The following is an 18,096-nucleotide window of genomic DNA, read 5'->3' on the forward strand; positions in this document are numbered from 1 at the left end:
CAACCCGCAGAAATAAAAGATAACATTTTATTTGTTGTGAAACTACAAAAGATATTGTGTTTTTGTTGTGGTTGTCTTTTTTTGTGCTGGTGAAGTATTTACAACTCTGGTTGACAGTACAGTGTCTGAGAATTCAATTCACAGCTTTTCGGGATGCCTGACGAGAAAAAGGAAGAAAAAAAAAAAAAAGGAAAAGCACACCCAAATCACAAAGTGCAATAAATATATGCTGGTTGGTTCCTCCTCAATCACGCACATGCATCCTCACCCTCATCATCACAACACAAATAGGTTAATGAGTGGGGGTCTCTACATTAAAAAACAAAATAATAAAGAGATCACTTGGGACATCAACAGCATTTTTTTCTCTCTCGACATTCGTGTGGTAAAAATAACATTCCTTCATCCGCAAGTAAAGAGCAACAAAAACACGGAGTCGATCTAGATGAGATTCTCTTGACAGTGTTCACATTGAGGAAAAAAAAACATTCCAGCGTTTGGATTTTTTTTTTTTTTTTTTTTTTAAACGAGTATTTAACTCTCATCACTTGTGAATTTGACAGTCTACACACCCCTGTTAAAAAGGGCCAGGTTTTGTGATATGGGGAAAAAAATGAGACCAAGAGAAATAATTTAAAAACGTATTAGTCCTTTGACCCCAAATAATTTTCAATTGTTTCAATGAATGTGAATACAGTAGGATTTCATTAAATACCCTCAATCCGCATTTAAAGCCGATAAAATTTCCAATTTGGAAGATTTCCAAAATTCCCCATGGAAAATTATTTTTAAACTTTCTGCCCCTTTGCAACCCAGTAATTGATAAATACAGATTACTGGTTCTGTTGTTTCAAAAAAGTCCAGTCATGGATGCGGAAAACTGTAAATGAGTTACAACTCGTTCAACGAAATAGCCAATCAGAATGAAGAGCAAGGTGCCAATGCTGGTGCTGAGTACAATCACGATGTTTTGCAGTCATTCAAATTTTTTTCAAGGTTTCAATAATCATTCCAGCGTGATATATTTTTTTTCTCTTGACACTGCTTACAATCATTCCATTAAAGTGCAGACTAACTAATTTTCTACCTGAGTGCGAGAGTTTTTTTGACTCATTCAAATAAGAATGTAGAAAAAAACGGAATCGCGACCATCAGTGCTATTGATAGGATATAAATGATCGGATTTTTTTTTTAAGCATTCAAATATTTCCTTTTGCTACTCTAGATGAAAGTAGTGAAGATTGTGAGGGAATTTGGGTGTGTGACGAGGTGCTGCGATGCATGCTGGGACTTGTAGTTCTCTTCTTCCAGTTCAAGAGGATTTCAAATACAAATACAGATCATTTAAAAACATACTTTCTCATATTGTATTTACGATTCTCATCAAATCTTGTTGCTTCAGTACCATTATTGTTAGATTAGACATTTTGTGCTGTTGCTTGTGCTGGAATGATTTCAAAGTCATGTTAGTAACAGAAACAAAACAAAACGAAAACCTGGAGCGGTGTGGTCACTAACTTTACAAAAGCTAACAATGCTGAGTGGTCACGGTAATATTTGTTTTACGTCTACGATATGGTAAAATTCTTCATACGACCGCTTTGACTTGAGGCGCAGAGGAGGGTTAAGACTCTCTTGAAATGCTTGGCTAGACGTCATGGGCCGGCAGATCCGGGATACTGGTCTTGGCTCGTGTGAAGAATGCCATTTTCTCCCTGGAAAGATGGACGTGATGTTTTGGAACTCCAAAATAGGCATCTTGCTTTCGGTACAACTTATCTTTCCGAGGCGGTTCCCCTTACCGGAAAGTCTGCACCTCGGGGACCTCCTTGCGGCTGCGACCTCTGATTTTGTGGACGTCCTTTGCCGCCGCCCTCATCATCTTCTCCACCCGCTTCTCCTGCAGCTGCTCCTCCTGAGTCTGTCGGACACGGTCGGGAGCTTACTTTAAGAACCCGGAAGCTGCTAAAGCGTTTACCCAAAAGGTGTGAAGAAGTTCACCTGTTTCTCGGCGTGCTTGAGGAGGAGACGGAAGCGCTCGTCTTCTCGGACCCAGGCGGGTAGCTCGCGCCGGCCCTGTTGCCGCGCCGTCTCCAGCTGCGCCTTCAGCTCACGCAAGACGTGCAGCTCCTGATCCAGGCGCGACTGGCGGGTGCGGGACACCTGCAGGTCCAGCTCCAGGTCCAAAGAGGTCCGCAGCAGGCCGTCCAGACCTTTCACCTGCGTGGGAGGCTGGAGGACACCAGCAACAACTTTTGTTTTGATATTGGAATGTTGAGACCACATTTGTATGTGAAGTCTTGCTGCTCAAAAATAAAAAAAAGGTTGTTGTTGGTCTTTGTACCTTCTTCATGCGCATGCTGCGTCTCTCGGAGGCGTTTCGCACAAATGGAGACTTTTTGGAGAGCGTGGAGCTGTCGCTGTCACTCCGGTTGATCTGCGAGCAGACGGAAAAATGAGCTCAAGCCAAGCGCTGGTCGCCCCCTTGTGGCCGCTGTGAGTTAGCTCACCCTGCAGATGTACTGGCTCTGCGGGCCCGGGGAGAAGGTCTTGGAGCGGATGATGGCGGTGCCCCGCATGAAGGCGTGCTGATGTTGGGGGAGGTCGGCACGCCGTTCCTTGGGTCGGACCACCGAGTGGTGACCGGATGACAAACCGTCCATACTCGTCTCCTTGTTCACCTGAGACGTCATCAGGTGGGCAAATTTAAAGCTGCTTTTTTTTTGCTGTCATTTATTTATTTACCTTTTCTTTAATGGCGGCTCGTGGGGGAACTTTGGTCTCGCTCTCGTCCTCCTCCTCCTCCTCTTCATCTTGCTGTTGCTCCTCCTCTGCCTGCCACTGGCCGCCATCAGCGAAGTAAAGGTCTCCTTCCTCCACAGGCTCTGTTCCCTCAGCGCAGAGTTCTTCCTCATCATCGTCAAAGACCTCCAACAGGTCGCCGTGCCTGAGAACGAAGGTCGCACTTTGATATTTGGGAAATTCAAGCAGCTTTATTTACGTTCGCAAACCGGCCCGCCGGCATTCCGACGGCGCGTTCCAGAGCGTTGTCATGTCACAAACATTCCCGACCCGATGTCTCTCGTTCTTTCATATCTTCTCTCATATGTAAACAGGAAGAAGTGTTGACCGCAGAAATGTTGACGCAAAAAAGGCGTGGGTGTGAAAGTCAGGTGTGCTAACTCGACGAAACTCACCACGCTTCCTCGTCGCCCGCAACTCTGTCACTCCTACAAGGTCCGCTCTGAAACAAGCGACCATGATTAGTGCCCCGCCTTTTCTTCACAAACAAAAGAAACTTCACAAACATGCCAAGAATGTGTGCGGCCTACGCTAAGTTTGCGTTGGCTCTCACCGTGTCCAAGCCGCTGGTTGAGCTGCTCTCTTTGTCCTTGCCGCTGGCAATAGGCAGGAGAGCATGACTCAGCAGATTGTACCACTTGGTTCTTCTCTCCTCCGAACAGCTGACGTCAGCCAGGCTGATCTGGGCTCCTGCCTGTGGAATGAGGAATTTTGTTTTTTTTAGTTAGTTCCTACCGCTGGAGAACACAATGAAGACTCACCAGGCATCGCTCGTGGCCCGACTTGGCCGTGTCGCACACGTCCACCCTCAGCGTTTTCTGCCGTAGTGCGCTGTGAGACAGCTGGATCCCGAACACCTCGTTGAAGTCCAAAACTTCTTCTGGTGGGTAACCGCAGGTTCGGAAAAGGCAGCGTGTGGTCTCCACGCAGGGGAGCACGGCGACGCGGACGTGTCTGCAGGTGACATGACACATGAGCTTTTCAAATTTTGATCGCTAGGTTGTGACTCAACATTTGTGCTCCCGCTCTAGCGCAGATTTTGAAGCCATCTTTCTCATGGGTATTGAATTCTTACATTTTCTGGTCAGCCGGAAGACAGAGGGCGCTACAGTTGGACAGTCGCAAGACGGAGACTGTGAAGCGCTGGTCTCGTGGCTCGTAGCGGAAGCCGAGCTGCACCTGAGCGCAGCCCAGAGGCAGCCTCTCCTCGTCGGAGGTCAGGAGGAGGTCGCCAGGGAGGCCTGGCCTGGAAGAAGCAGAAGAAGAATCCTCAACTATTAAATAACATGTTTTAAAGTGAACATGTGTGATTTGTTTTTAAAGATGGTGTCGGTACCTGCGCTCAGAGGGCTCGTACACGCCGCTGTCCCCGGCGACAGACTCGTCAGACACAGCTGAGATCACGCCAATCTTCGACCCTGCTGCAAGTGGCGCTACTGAAAGTGTGATGGGTGCAGAGATGACGCCCTTGCACTAGATCAGACTTTTAGAAGCATAGTATAGCTTCTCCGTTTTACCTTTCACCTCCTCGACCAGCAAGCCGTTGCGTTTCTGCTTCTCCTCCAGCCCACCGGGGGCGCCTCGTTCCTCCTGCCGCCGCTCCTGGGAGTCCAGCCTGAGGTCCAGCTCCGCTAGTCTGCTCTGAAGCTCCAAATCTAGGCTCACGCCGCCGGGCCCCGCTTGGCCGGCAAAGGCCTCCCCGGATAGGAAGGTAGCGTCCGTGACAAGCGGCGAGCAAGGCGGCGAGAGCGAGGAGAGCGACGAGCGTGGCGACAAAGAGTTCATGGAGCGTGGGGTCTCGGAGAGTCTGAGCGCTTGAATCCTGGATGGTCCCACCTCCCCTCCCGCAACACCTTTGCCAAAATCTCCACCCAGCCTCTGTGTTTGGCCTTCGGGCCTTTCGTCGTCCCTCCCGTCGGCGCCCGTCACCACTTCGTGTTCGTGTATGGTGGTGATGGAGTTGGAGGGCCGGTAGCCAGCCTGGCCGCCGTCCTGCAGGAGGCTGTCCAGCTTGTTCTGGAAGTCCGGGTCGGCCAGCTCCGGCTGCTCCAGGTAGATGTCGGTGAAACTCAGGGAGGAGGAGGAGCCCAAGCTGGAGGTGGTGGCCAGCGAGCCGCGGCTGGACGTCAGCGAGCCTCGGCTGCTGCCGGACGAACACGACAGCGTGCTGGCGGACAGGCTGCACACAAAAAAATTCCAAATCATAATAAATTTAGCGTTCTTTCTGAAATCTCAACCAATATTGTTAATTTTTTGTGAGAAGTGGATCTGAACAAAAGATGTCCTTGTAGATGAAAGAGCGCTTGCTGTTCCAACATCTACCAACAGGTGGCGCCAGAGAAGCAATGCTGCAATGCTGAGAAGTGTAATGTCACAATTTCTTGCACTTTTCTGCTTTTAGTAAGACTTAGTTTGATGTAGGGTAAGCCAGCTTTGTGTCAAAAAACGAGCACAAGAAATTATTCAGATTTGAGAAAGACGTTAGAGCCAAGTCATACTAATGTGGGAACTTTAACAGGTGAAAATAAAACTTGAGGGACGTTCCCTGATTGCTCCGTATCACCTCGACACTTCAGTTAGCTCTTCCGTACCGATGTTAGAAAGTGCATTAATTTTGCATCCAAGAACGATCTCAAGTGAACCAACCTTTTGAGCTGAGTATGCAACGACGTGGCCAGTCGAACCAACTCCTCCAGCTCCCTGACCAGCTTGTTCCTCTTGCAGTGAAGTCGCAGCCTGAAAACAGAGGAGGGAAAAAAATATATCATTCATTTATGAAAATATTTGGTGATTGCAACTTTATCATGAGGAAAGGTGGCCATTGACAGCTGGTCACATGATCCAATGTTTTGAATGGAAACGGGCCAAAGCGAGGAAGCCTTTGCTCGGGTTACTGAGCAGCTGCGCATTGGTTCACATCTATTGAACCTTCACTTTCTACTCATGGGACTTGTTGTTGTGTTGACCTGTTCAATAATTTACGAACCCTACTAATTTGGTTACGATTTATAGTTTACAATAGTAAAGAACTCTTGTTAAAAAAAAAAAAAAGCGCAAGTCACAAAGGTCCATGAAAATTTCCATGGGAATAAAACAGAAATTCTAAATTCCAAATATGATATAATTAATATTCTCCAATTTGGAAAATTCCACATTATAGCTTGAAAATTAAATGTAAAAATATGCTTAAAATTTGCAATATCTATCATTTTCTTCAGAAGCAGTGGTTCGGACCACTCTGCGAGTGTACTTAATGTAGTATGTGCGTCTTTGTGAACACGAGGGCCCGAGTGCGGCCGACAAGAGGCTCTTTTATGAACGTCTCGTGTTACGGCAACAGGAGACGGGGCACAAAGGGAGCTCGAGCGCAGGAAGGGTCCGACCTGAACAACGGTAGTCCTGTTGAGAGTGGAAAAGAGGCGGCGGGGTAGACAAGGGGGGGGGGGCTGTCGAGTCTGCGATAAGGATTGTGGACGTTTGACGTCATTCGCGGTCAGAAGACAATTGAAGGTCATTTGGTTTTCATCACTTTGCGCTAACATTTATGGTGACCCTTCTGGGTGATCAGAAACAATCCAACTTTTCAGGAGTTATGACGGATTGTTTTTGATTGAAACTCTTTTGCTCACCTTTCGGTCAGAGCTTTGCTCTGGTTGTCCCTGGCAGCCTGCAGGTCTCTCTCCAGACGCTTCTTCTGCGTCTCCAGCTTCTGGGCGTCGCTGGGCTCCAGGCGCTGTTGGGGACGTACGTACTGCAACTCCTTCAGCAGCTCCTCCTTCTCGTTGATGAGGATGAGGCGGTCGCGCTCCGGGTCCAGCAGGCCCGGCCACGCTTCGCTGTCCAGCTTGGCGATCTGCACCTCAATGGTGGCGATCCTGGGAGGAAGGTCGCGATGAGGGATGAAGGACGAAAAAAAAACCAGGGCAAGCGGCTTACCTTCGTTTGGCCTCCTCGTACTTCAGACTCAGGCGAACTTTCTCCGCAAGTTTGTTGGAGTTGTTCACAAACTGCACACACGCAGAAAGCAGTTTTATGGAAGGGCTTTTCTCATGTTGCTTGTTTACGACCACGACTCACCTCGGCGGGGATGTCCGTCTGGGACCCGGCGTCAGAGTAGAGTCGCGGGATGGACAGCTCCGAGTTGGCCAGCGAGGGACTGCTGCCCCACAGATCCTGCTGCGAGCCCGAGTCCAACTGGAAAGCATCCTTCAGAATCGCTAGTTTCTGTGTGGAAGATGGAACATATACATTGAGCCTGCCAATCGATTTTCACACCACCTCAGAAAACGGCTGGGCTTGACAATCATATTTGTTAAACCTCTATTACACTTACAGCCACCCCCCCACTACACACACACACACACACACACGAGGGATCAGACTGCGGCGTCAGCTGCAAATGATCACAAAAGGGGGACAGGGAAGGTGAGTGCAGAAGAGTCTACAACTAATGAGCTCATTCATACAGTCATGAGTGACTCATAATGGCTACGTTTTCAAAACACAGTGGATCCATTCCGAATTATTGATTCGTTTACATTGTCCATCTTCTAAAAATCCCGGTATAGTGATGACGGAAGGAAAATTAGGAGATTCCAAGCACCTGCATGAGTTCTTGTTTCTCCTTCTCGCCAGTGCTGATGGCATCTCGAATGGAGCGCACCTCGTTGAGGATGGCCTGCGCCTCCTGCAGTTTGAAGCCATATGGGCCGTTGGACACCTTCTGGTCGATCCTACAAAGGGAAGGAAGGGGAGTTTTGTTCACAACACGGATGTGAAGGATCCCGAATAAATGCTGGCAATATTTTGTCGAGTTAGCGGCACTGCGGCAAACAGCCACCGGGGGCAGCCAAGTTTATGGTAATGAAGTCATGCGCGCGTCAGGACAACAGGTCCTTCCACATTCTTCAGGGAGGGAAGAGGCGGAGGGCGAGAAGGAGAAGAGAGAGACAGCGAGCGACGTGCATGGAGAATGAGGAAGCTAAAGGAGGGGAGAGCGTAATCCTCTTGTAAATGCTTCTTATACATGACGGCGCAGGAACAGTGTCATGAGGCCGAGGTGCTTTGCATTTAACATTTACTTCAAACAAAAAAAGTTCCCACGCAGCGGGCCCCAAAAATTTCAAGTATTGTTAGGTATTTAGTAAAATCTTATCAGGAAGCGGGCGGCCGCATTCCAGGCTTAAGCCTATTTTGTATTTGCGCAAGCGCCGCCCGATGACTGTAACAGGAGAGAGGTGGCGGCGGCAGCGGGGAGCCACGCAGGAATGTTGTTCAACCGCTCGGCTACTCATTAATCCTCCTGTGACACTCTCACTTGCATGAGCTCCGGAGCGGCGCGAGACGCACATCGCCACCCCCCCCCCGCTAAGCTACGACGGACGGCGAGAAGTGGTTTTCAAAAAAACACGCGGAACAAAAGAACGGCGGCAGTGTGGGATTGGAACAGGGACAAACGCTTCCCGCCAACAGCGGCTTGATTAATGGCCGCCGCACGCACTTACTCTCGTCAGCTGGTGCTTTAATCGAGGCAACCGTGTTTAATGGCCGCGTGGAATGTGCGATAAACGCTGAGGCAATAACCGCGCTGATAAGGAGACGTTTACTGCTCACGAGAATGATGATGTTTGCACAAATGTCGAATTCCGACCGGTCACACGGCGGAGGGAATGACCTGAAGAGAAACGCGCGTGCGTTTTAGCCGGGCTGAGCGAGAGGGCTTACTCTTTGAGGGTCTCGAAGCCTTGTTCTTTGTACTGCAGCTCCTGCTTCATACAGGCCAGGTCCCGCTTCAGCTTGCTGACCTGAGACACACACAAAATGGAGGACAGGGTAGATGATATGAAGAAAAGTGGAGGAATTATATGATCCAGTCAAATTCGTATGGTGTTTACGTGATGTTCTCTTACCCGACTTTTGGCTGTGGCGATTTCGGCTTTGAGGATATCTGGGTCGTACTTGCTGGAGGTGGACGTTCTGGAGTTCACTGGAGTGGAAAGGGCAGAAATATATTTAAAAAGTTCTTTTCCCACCGCATCGGACTGATTCATTCGTCCGAGGCGACGCTCACAGCTGGTCTGCGACGTGGACTTGTCCCGCCAAGTGTTGTTGAGCTGGAGGTACTCCTGCTGCGCGAGACGGAGCCGCTGCTCCTTCACCTGGTAGATCTCCTTTTGGGCGCTGAGGGCATCCCGGGCCACGGCCAGGTACTCCCGGAGCATGGCCTCTTGCTCCCGCTGCCACTGGGCTCGCGGGTCCTCCAGTTGGGTGCTCTCTGGGAGGAACCGTTTGAGATCCCATCAGAAAATACAAATGACTGAACTGTCGTAGACAGATCAAATGAACTCACTTGTGTTGTGGTCGACATAGTACGCCCCGACCATGGGGTCGAACGCCTCCTCCCAACCGACCGGTAGCTCATCTCCGATACAGTCGGCGAACGTCAGAGGCTTCGTCTGCCTGCGGCGGAGGAGGAGGAAAAAAAAATATTGTCACACACCTCAATGAAGTCGGAACGGTGTCACTCAAATTATGCATTCAGGCTATGGTGTATTATTTTCATTCATTTTTAAAAACAAATGAGATTCGAGGGTGTTTTTTTAAACCTGTTCTTTCATTGCGATGTCTGAAAGAGCTTCCATGAAGCAGTTGGAGGAGGGGGGGGTGACCAGTTTGGTGTTTCGGAGTTCTCTATTCACCTCCAAGAGGGGGGTAAGATAAAAAAAAAAAAAGTAGAGGGCTAGGAGGGGGGGCCGGGGGGTCCCTCCCGCAGACCACAATAGGAGGAAACCGACCCGCGGCATTCCTCGAGCAGCACTAACGCATCGCCTGGAGGTTTCTAGGGCAACCGTCGGCCTTCCAACCAGTCAGCGAAGTGGTGAGGGGCGGGGCTACTCCATGATGCCACCTTCTCTTTCTCAAAACTCGGTCTTTACTAGCCACGGAGAGAATTCCTTACAGGGCGGAGGCATAAAAACTCTCCCCGCTTCCATGAGCGATTTTTTTTTTTCATATTTAAGTCAAGTGCAGCTGAATTTACTTGAAGCAAAAACAAGTCACCCCAAAATAAGTACCGAGCATCTCTGCAGACAGAAAGTGAACTGGGTCCTTTTCCCTATTGAATAATAGAAGGGGCCACGTAAGATGGCCTCAGCTTGGCTCTAAATTTAGCTTCAGGACAGAGCGACATGGAGGTTGCTGCCAACCACCGGTTGGCTGGCCGTACCCCCCCATTATTTGATTCTGGGCCTCTCTGTACTCTCACCCACTAAATCGTGTCCTCTAACGGCCGCTGACCCAAACTTGAAGGGCCAGCTGGTTACGGCGGCCTGGCTTCCATTTGGCTGTCAGTTGCTCAATAGCCACTTGAAGTCCCGCTCACATGCTCCACTGCTTCACAGCACCGAAACGAAAATCGAAATGAATCCAGCAGAGCCCGTGGGTGAGGGAGTACACATCGTAAATATTTGTACGAAGATGATTGCTTGTTGGCAAGAGTAGATGTGAGTGACTTGTTTTGAAAGAGACTTGAATGCTAGCTGATAGTAAGCTATTCCTTTTTTCATTTCAGCCGAGTCAAAGTCAAGCGATTGCTTTTGTCGAGAACCATCATAAATTCAAACAGGCAGTGGAGAAGAAGCTCCTCGACACGTTTGAATGTGGCCGTGATCGTTTTTTTTTTTCAATTACACCATGGTGGAAAGCACCAAGCGTATTTCTGAATGACTAAATACCAAGCGGCGAGTTCCAAGGCAAACAACTATTCATCCACACGCAAGATTTCTGTGAGGGAATATCAGAAGATCTGCGTAGCGCTAGTAAACGATCTTATCTGGCAGATGACATTCTTGTAGCCTGACGACACACGTTTGGTGCGTCAGAAGAACCATTTTGCACATTCAAGAAGAGCTGAGCAGTTGGCTTTTTTTGAAATTGTGAATCCAAACAACATATTTGTGAAGCTTAAAAGTATTGGCGGCATTTTCTAACGACAGCGGACGATTACTGGTGCGACACGTCAGGCCAGTTGGATGGCGGAAAGAACGCTAGCAATGCCAAATATGTTGCTCAAGTGCTCGTGTCGGACATACCTCCGGTTAGCTGTTGTTACTTTCCTGCACTTCAATGTTCATGTCATGTATGAAGCATGTCAGATGCGTGTTCCAAATTGTACCTGACAAATGACTTGGAACACATTTATAAAAGTAACAGTTTGACGCAATTCCGCCATTTTTTATGGAAAAGCAAAAATTAAATTCCTGCAATTCTTTCGAACAATGAGCTGTGTTAATCCAAAAGAAAATTATTGGTTAGGTATTTGAGAGGAAGTAGTCAACGATGCCTGTGGCACTCTGTGGGGCCTCACGTTGAACTTTGAACCCCGTGCACCTTGGCAGGCGGTGAAAGGGATTCGGGATGAATCAGACGCTTGGCCGGCGAGTGCCGCTTGGCCCTTCACGCCGTGCGTTTCAGGAATGTGTGTGTGTGCGTGTGTATGTTTCAAGGACGCTAACCTCGTTCGATCTTCCACAAACCGGTGGCTAAATGTTTAACTACTTGCCCGGGTGGGCACGTGTGGCCTTCAAATCGATTGCATTTAGAGTCAAATTTCTGAATATTAAAGTTTGCCCAGCCTTGCATGACTCCTTCAAATGTCAGACGTCCTCAAAGCAGCTGCCACTTTTAAATTTTGAGGACACCATCAACCCATTTCTCGACGTGAGCGGACGATGGAAAAAGAAGGGAGCGACGCTGCCATGACAATAACGTTTGGACTCACGTCAACTGGAGCAGCTGAGGGAAATTAAATATGAAATGAAAAAAGCAACAAGCTTAAGCCGTTTGGATTCCAGACACGAGGTATGAAAGGGATTTGGTGTCGAAGTCTGTGGTCTTAAGGAAACCATAAAGGTGCCATGAGATGTTTTTATACAAGAATATTACTAGCAAGATAACAAGTTCACTTCAAATTCAACATTTCTTATCAGAGGTGAATTATTGCTCTCTCCAAATACACACTTCAAAATGTTTCTTTTTAGAAGAATTTCACAGTTTTCATTAGAAACACATATCACATAATTCGTACAGATGTTTTTTTTTCTTTCTGTGTACTTTCTTTTGATTGCCAAAGTAAGATTCTTTGATGGCAGCCTTGTTCCCTTTCTTACCTGTCTCTCGGATCGATCCAGCTGGTGCTATGGTTGATGTGGTCGATGTAGTAGACTTTGCCGTCAAAGTCTCGGGCTTCCTCCCAACCGTCGGGTAGTGGCAACTCCGTCCTCGGCATGTCAGCCGAGTCTCCATGTAATGAACTGCCCGCGACTACTCAAAATCTCGACGAGGGGAAACCATCGCTTTTCTCGGTCATTCTTGTCATCACCGGTGATGGTGGTTATTCCTGAGAAAGCGCCTCTTGACTGTGAATATCCATAATATGTAGTAATCCAAGTAAACAAACAAAGGCTGCTAAAAGTGACGCAGGGGGTGAAGCGGTCCCATCAGAGTGCACTTGTCTCCTCCAATGTCGCCATCTTATCTCCCCCCCCCCCAAAAGTTGAGGGTAACTTCGGACGCCAAATTACCGCGTTGTGCCCCCCCTACAAATCCGCTAATAGGGGAGATTTGCCTTCAACGTCGAGAGTCCAAACGGTGAATTCCAAACGCGACAGATGAGAGTACAAACCCGAAATATGGATTTAAAAAGACTCCATTCGACGTCCCCGGGCTGTCTCGTCGTCTTCTTGGCCACAGGCCACCACCATGTTCGAGGGAGGACCGATGGGGAACCGATGCTAGTCCGCCTGACAACACAACGCTGGGAGAGGGAAGGGGGGATAAGCCCAACGGGAGGAAGCGGAGACGCCGGACGCTAAATAAAAAACAAACTCTACGATTTGAATGACGTCTTTCACGGTGATGGTGCAGCTGGATAAAGTGTTCGTCCACTAGTTCCCGGTGACTTCACTACACTCATCCGGCTACGTCAAGTTAAACGGGATATTCCCCACCGTAGCTTCCGGCTTGTGATTCTGGTTTCAAAGTAATCTTTTTTTAAACGGTTTCAGATTGATCATAATATATCAAAACTGCACCGTTGTTTTGATGTTCTAAAGAGAATCATTACATAAAATATTACAAGATATGGACTATTATTAGGATCAAAAAGAGGATCATAGTAACTATGACGTATGAACCCTCAACCTGTGTACCAATGCGGCTTTGAGCAGTCTGATAGCACCCTCAAGTGGCCAGTTGAGGGACTGATACTGACCCAGATGATAGATGTGAAAGATGAGATGGAATTATTGATAGTTGTGAATGGGCTCTTGCAATAATAAGAAAAATGATGCCTCAATAGCAAAATAAGATTGGACAAAGTCAACTGTGCTGCTCAGCTCACAAATACAAATCATTCAATTTTTAGAACTCGTTTTAGCTATTTTTCCTCACTACATTGCATGGCTTGCATAATGTACCAAACAATATAAAATGTTTTTTTGTTCTTTTTACCTCAAAGTCATTTCTTTGAAAGCCATATGACTTGGTCTACATGTTTGTGTCATTCAAAGATCACTTTATGATATCATTTTAGGAACAAAAGGCTGGTGGAGTTGGGAACGGAACCACTCTGCCAAACATCAGCAAGAAGACCGACCAAGTTTTCATTATAGGCAGTTGGAGATCACCAAACACCGACGACTCTTCCACCGGAGGCAAGAGATCAACAGGATGGGGATGCTTGTGGACATTTTGCGCATCGCCTTCATAATTCAAGGTCAGTTGAGCTGCTCATGTCTTAGGAATGGGTAGACCAAAAAACAAATTTCCAGTACAATTACTTATTTGGAACCTTCTCGTGGAAAATTACCTGTTGTTTACTTTTTATATAAAAAGTACGTACTACAATTCGGCAGTTTTTTTTTTATTTAGAAAAAAAACCTGAAATATAATGTATTGTATATGCGTTAACATATAAATTATTAAATTACATAATAAAATAGAGGGGAAAAAATCTCATTATTTCATTATTTGCAAATCAATGTCACTTGAATGTACATCACAAGATGGACGTGGAGATGAAACGTTCAAGTGCAGTCAGATATTCCTCGTTTGTTAGTGGGGGTTCCAGGTAACTTGAGCGCAACGCACCCATTGGAAGCCCACATTTACACGAAACACTTGAACGCCCCGTTATCATCCTGCGCCTCTTGGGGAAACAAAAACAAAAACACCATACTGCGAGCTCGCGGTCACATGTCGAGGGAGGAACCGCAGCAGAGGCGGCTGAAACGCCGGCATTCGGCCTCCGCATTCGTCCGGGAAGCATCGAATCCGCTTCGGCCGCCGGTCCTGCACACATGGTGCTCCTCCGGCAAATCTCGGTGGCGCTGACCGCTGCCGTGGCCACGCTGGGCTCGGCAATCTTCATCGCCTTCAATTACTTCTACCCAAGGCGAAAGTGGACACCCCACGCGCAATACGCCACCATTAAGGAAGTAAGGCACCACTCCATTGTTTGGTTGCGCGTTCTTGGTTCAAATCTTGATCTTTCTTTACATGCTTGGGTCCTGCCATGCAGGCTGGACCTCACTTCTCTCGCCAAAAGTCAGAGGAACCTTTTCATCGACTGCTAACCAAACTGGATAACATCCAATCTTATGGCATTTTGCAAATTAGCTCAAACTCATTTAAAATATCGTGATGTCTTGACAACCAGGTGTGTAACACAAAAGATGAGACAACACATGTAGACAGTCTTATTGTCCCACACCAGCAGGAGCAGTACAATGTCCATAGCCTAAATTTGCCATTCTTATGTCATCGTATGTTTTTATCTTGCAAACTGTCATGAGGTGCTGTTTTTCATCAATAGAAAAAAAAAAAGTGAAGTCACCAAACTCAAAATCTCAAGGCAATGCTGTATCAAGATGTTTTCACCCTGAAGAAGACAAAGCTAACAAATGTTTTGATAGCGTCACCTAACTTGGCAAACATCCAATCGCTGCGATCATCCCTGCACTGTTTCTACTCGACGGAAACGCCGATAAAGAAGCAGAACCTCTGATTCTGCGCAAAGTCCACACTGATAAGGGTTTGACGTTTACTCCTCCACAGGAGGAAGAGGAATGCGGAAAGCGCCAGGTGCTGGTGCTCGGCTTAGACGGAGCCGGCAAGAGCAGCATGCTTCAGAGCCTGACGCCCGGGGGGGCCGAGAGGGGCCGCTGCCGCCCCACCCGAGGCTTTAATTTCATCAGCGTCAGGGCACCCGCTTATCAGTTAGATTTCCTAGAGAGTAAGTAAGATTAGTTTTATTTAGATAGAAGTAGTGCTTATCTAGCATCTTGATATTAAAAACAAAAGTGCTTTTTTTTCCATTTTACAGTTGGTGGCGGTGAGGAATTGCGCCCCTACTGGTGCGAGTATCTGACCAGAACTCACGTGCTGGTCTACGTGGTGGACTCGTCTGATCGCAGCCGCCTCCCGCTGGCAAAGTCGGAGCTGCACCGCCTCCTGCAAGTGCAACCCCAGCTGCCTGTGGTGGTCCTGGGAAACAAACAGGCAAGACAAAAAAAACACTTGAAAGTAAAATGAAAATTAAAGTCTACAATGGGTTGTGTTTGTGTCTCCCACCAGGATAAAGCTGAGGCGGTGAGCGTGTCGGAGCTCCACGAAGCCTTGTCTCTGGGTTCGGTGGTGGAGGACAGGAAGCTGTTCCTCCTGGCTGCCCAGTTGGATTCTGACAGCGCCCTGAGGAACTCCTGCAGAAGCCTGGATGCCTTCCAGGACCTCCTGCTCCAGCTTGTTTGATATGGGGGTTGCTTCTCTTCCCTCTAAGCTGGACCTTTTTTCCAGTCCAATGTTGCGTAATAGTGTGCGTACATATGTTGACATTGAGTGTTCCACTTTTTACGCTTTTTTTTTTTTTTTTATGTTACATTGTCGCTTAGACACCAGTGCCATTTGTAAATATTTTGAGTCAGGGGAAAAAAAAAAAAAAAGGTTCAGCCGGTCACTTGATATTTAATATCGCCTGATGACTGATGGTTGAGCGAAGACTCACAATTATGAGGTTTTTTTTTTTATTTTATTTTAAATGAATGTTATGTTTTATTCCATTTGATGCGCTGTTACCATGGAAAATTATTCATTGGTTGGACTCAAGATTTTCATGACTGCACAAACTGTTGTATATATGAACATGTCAAAATGCATTTTATTTGTGGAAAATAAAAAAATAGTGTCAGCATATTGCCATACTGTACAATTCATGTTTTCCCGATGGGAAAAAAATACATTAATTTGGTGTACGGGGAAACAATTTTATTGAGATGCAAACATCAACATACACGAGTTCCATAGCAAAAAAATAAAAATAGGTATATTTTTTGTGTGTGTATAGATATAGAGACAAATCTATATCCAACACATCTTAATGTCTTCATTTCCTTTTGTAGCGACGCAAAACTGGGTCAACCGTGAAAAATGTGCGTTACCAACATCGGGAATGCCATTTTTAAGTCCTCGGGTGAAGAACAGACTATTTTTTCTTACTTGTAAAGCTTCAAGCGCTCAGTGGGACATGGGGCTGGGGAGAGAGGCAACAAAGTCGGCGTGCTGCTGCGCGTGGAAGCGCTTGTACTGCTCAATCTTCCTCTTGATCTGCTTGGGTGTGTCCTGGTAGTAGTTTTTCTCGTCGCGGGCCATCGCCTGCGGGGGTCGAACGAGAGGAAAAGTGAAATCAATCCGATTTTGTCCATGGGAATCGTCATGTTTAAAATACATTTTTATCTTCTGTGAAGGACACAAGATGTGCTGTGTTAAGAGAAACAAGGTGCATTTATTAGACCTTCGAGGGAATGCGCTAATTGGAAGACGCCAAGCGCCGGAGTCAATACGCCATCTGTTCTGATTGCCTTATTTGGAATCAAGAGGGAACACAACCACGAGGAATAAATTTGTTCCACAGTTATCAAAAGCTGGGTAATCATTACCAAGTATTTCACAGCATTTATGACTTGCTTTCAAGACACTAGGTGATTTTTATCACCAAAAAAAATAGGAAATGGGGGGAAAAATGTTTTTGGAATACACTTTGATTGAAAATGATTAAACTATGTCATCGATTTAGGGCTGAGGTTGGCACTGAAGTGCCTCAAGGTTTTTGCATCCTCACCTTGTAGTTGTCTTTGTGTTCTCGGATCATGTGCTGGACGTATTCAATCAAGTCAGTCGACAGCGTCGGGGTAATATTCGTTGACTGGCTGGCCTCCTCCTCCAGCTCTGCTCATATATTTGACACTTACGTCATGACACACGACACCAGGTGCCCCGCTTTACCCCAAAACTTACGAGTGACAACGTAGGGCTTGGTCACAACAGGAGCCTTCCTCTCTTTTCTTAATCCGAAGACCTGGTAATGGTTGAAAAAACGTGGACTGGATCAGGTGTGCTTTCATCACACTGTATTGGTGCAAGATTTATTTTGATGAGGTTTGGAGAACTGTTGTCTTCAAAAACGACACTATTTTGCCATCTTCTGGCAAAAACAAATCACTGCAATCAATAACAATGTGGCTCATATGATGGAGTTGTCTGTATTTTGCATTTGCACTTACGCTGGTTTGCTTGATGGGAAAACTGCGGTTCGGGTCGGACACCAAGCCCATGTCCCGCAGGTTCTTGGCCATGGACTTTCCTTGATCCCATGCGTTTCCTATATATTTACTGAACAACAATCAAATTAGCCTCCAGGCAGAAATCATGTGAACTTGTAACTGATTTGACTGACTCTAAACTATTAAAGGGACTTAAATTAGCATGCGTGCTAACTGCTTTGAAACATTCAAAACATAACAACACAGTATGAGCTGCATAGTTAGATATGACAACCCGTTGTAATTATCACGTTACAAGTAATAAATGAAATGTAATAACACGATCGCAAAAGAAAAATAATGGAGTCGCTTACTTTTCTATCCTCGGGTTGGCTTTCTTCATGAACTTCTTCTTAAGTTTCTTGCGGTCTCGGTTATAGTTAAAGGTATTCTTTTTGCTATTCTTCTTGAGTTTACCCATGATTGTTGATTATAAAATGTTTTTTTTATCCGTTTAATTAGAGTGGTAGCTATATCAGGGCCATGTGTTGTTAGCAATGTGGAAAAACGTGAAGCAGCGAGAGGAAGTTGCGTTTTTTACTTCCGGTCATGTGACCACACTGTTATTTTTACCGTCGTTTATTATATTTTATTTTTGTTGTTGTTGATAAAACAGATACTTCAAATGCATATGATTATA

At 46.7% G+C, this 18,096-nt stretch overlaps 3 protein-coding genes across 3 annotated transcripts; 1 reads left to right on the forward strand and 2 right to left on the reverse strand.

Moving 5' to 3' along the window:
* Window positions 1-13: 13 nt before the first annotated feature.
* On the reverse strand, window positions 14-12,798 carry wwc1 (WW and C2 domain containing 1). Its single transcript, XM_088398134.1, has 22 exons — window positions 11,970-12,798; window positions 9,152-9,261; window positions 8,873-9,076; window positions 8,712-8,788; window positions 8,527-8,606; window positions 7,406-7,535; window positions 6,880-7,026; window positions 6,739-6,809; window positions 6,432-6,677; window positions 5,449-5,538; window positions 4,320-4,981; window positions 4,139-4,238; window positions 3,878-4,048; window positions 3,564-3,756; window positions 3,356-3,496; window positions 3,198-3,244; window positions 2,746-2,947; window positions 2,511-2,681; window positions 2,345-2,437; window positions 2,002-2,232; window positions 1,803-1,921; window positions 14-1,715 (listed from the first exon to the last, which is right to left on the reverse strand). Exons 1-22 carry the CDS (start codon window positions 12,086-12,088, stop codon window positions 1,649-1,651), a joined length of 3,471 nt encoding a protein of 1,156 aa, XP_088254260.1. The 5' UTR covers window positions 12,089-12,798; the 3' UTR covers window positions 14-1,648.
* A 1,219-nt stretch (window positions 12,799-14,017) lies between these two features.
* Window positions 14,018-16,050, forward strand: arl10 (ARF like GTPase 10). The gene is made up of 4 exons (XM_088398138.1): window positions 14,018-14,297; window positions 14,917-15,094; window positions 15,185-15,360; window positions 15,436-16,050. The coding sequence occupies exons 1-4, from the start codon at window positions 14,160-14,162 to the stop codon at window positions 15,607-15,609; spliced, it is 666 nt and encodes a 221-aa protein (XP_088254264.1). The 5' UTR covers window positions 14,018-14,159; the 3' UTR covers window positions 15,610-16,050.
* Window positions 16,051-16,100: 50 nt separating this feature from the next.
* nop16 (NOP16 nucleolar protein homolog (yeast)) lies at window positions 16,101-17,988 on the reverse strand. The gene is made up of 5 exons (XM_088398139.1): window positions 17,771-17,988; window positions 17,418-17,526; window positions 17,152-17,212; window positions 16,976-17,082; window positions 16,101-16,509 (listed from the first exon to the last, which is right to left on the reverse strand). The coding sequence occupies exons 1-5, from the start codon at window positions 17,875-17,877 to the stop codon at window positions 16,372-16,374; spliced, it is 522 nt and encodes a 173-aa protein (XP_088254265.1). The 5' UTR covers window positions 17,878-17,988; the 3' UTR covers window positions 16,101-16,371.
* Window positions 17,989-18,096: the final 108 nt, after the last annotated feature.

This window comes from Syngnathus floridae, chromosome 15 (assembly GCF_059516105.1).
Source record: "Syngnathus floridae isolate MCC-2025c chromosome 15, RoL_Sflo_1.0, whole genome shotgun sequence".
Taxonomy (NCBI): domain Eukaryota; kingdom Metazoa; phylum Chordata; class Actinopteri; order Syngnathiformes; family Syngnathidae; genus Syngnathus; species Syngnathus floridae.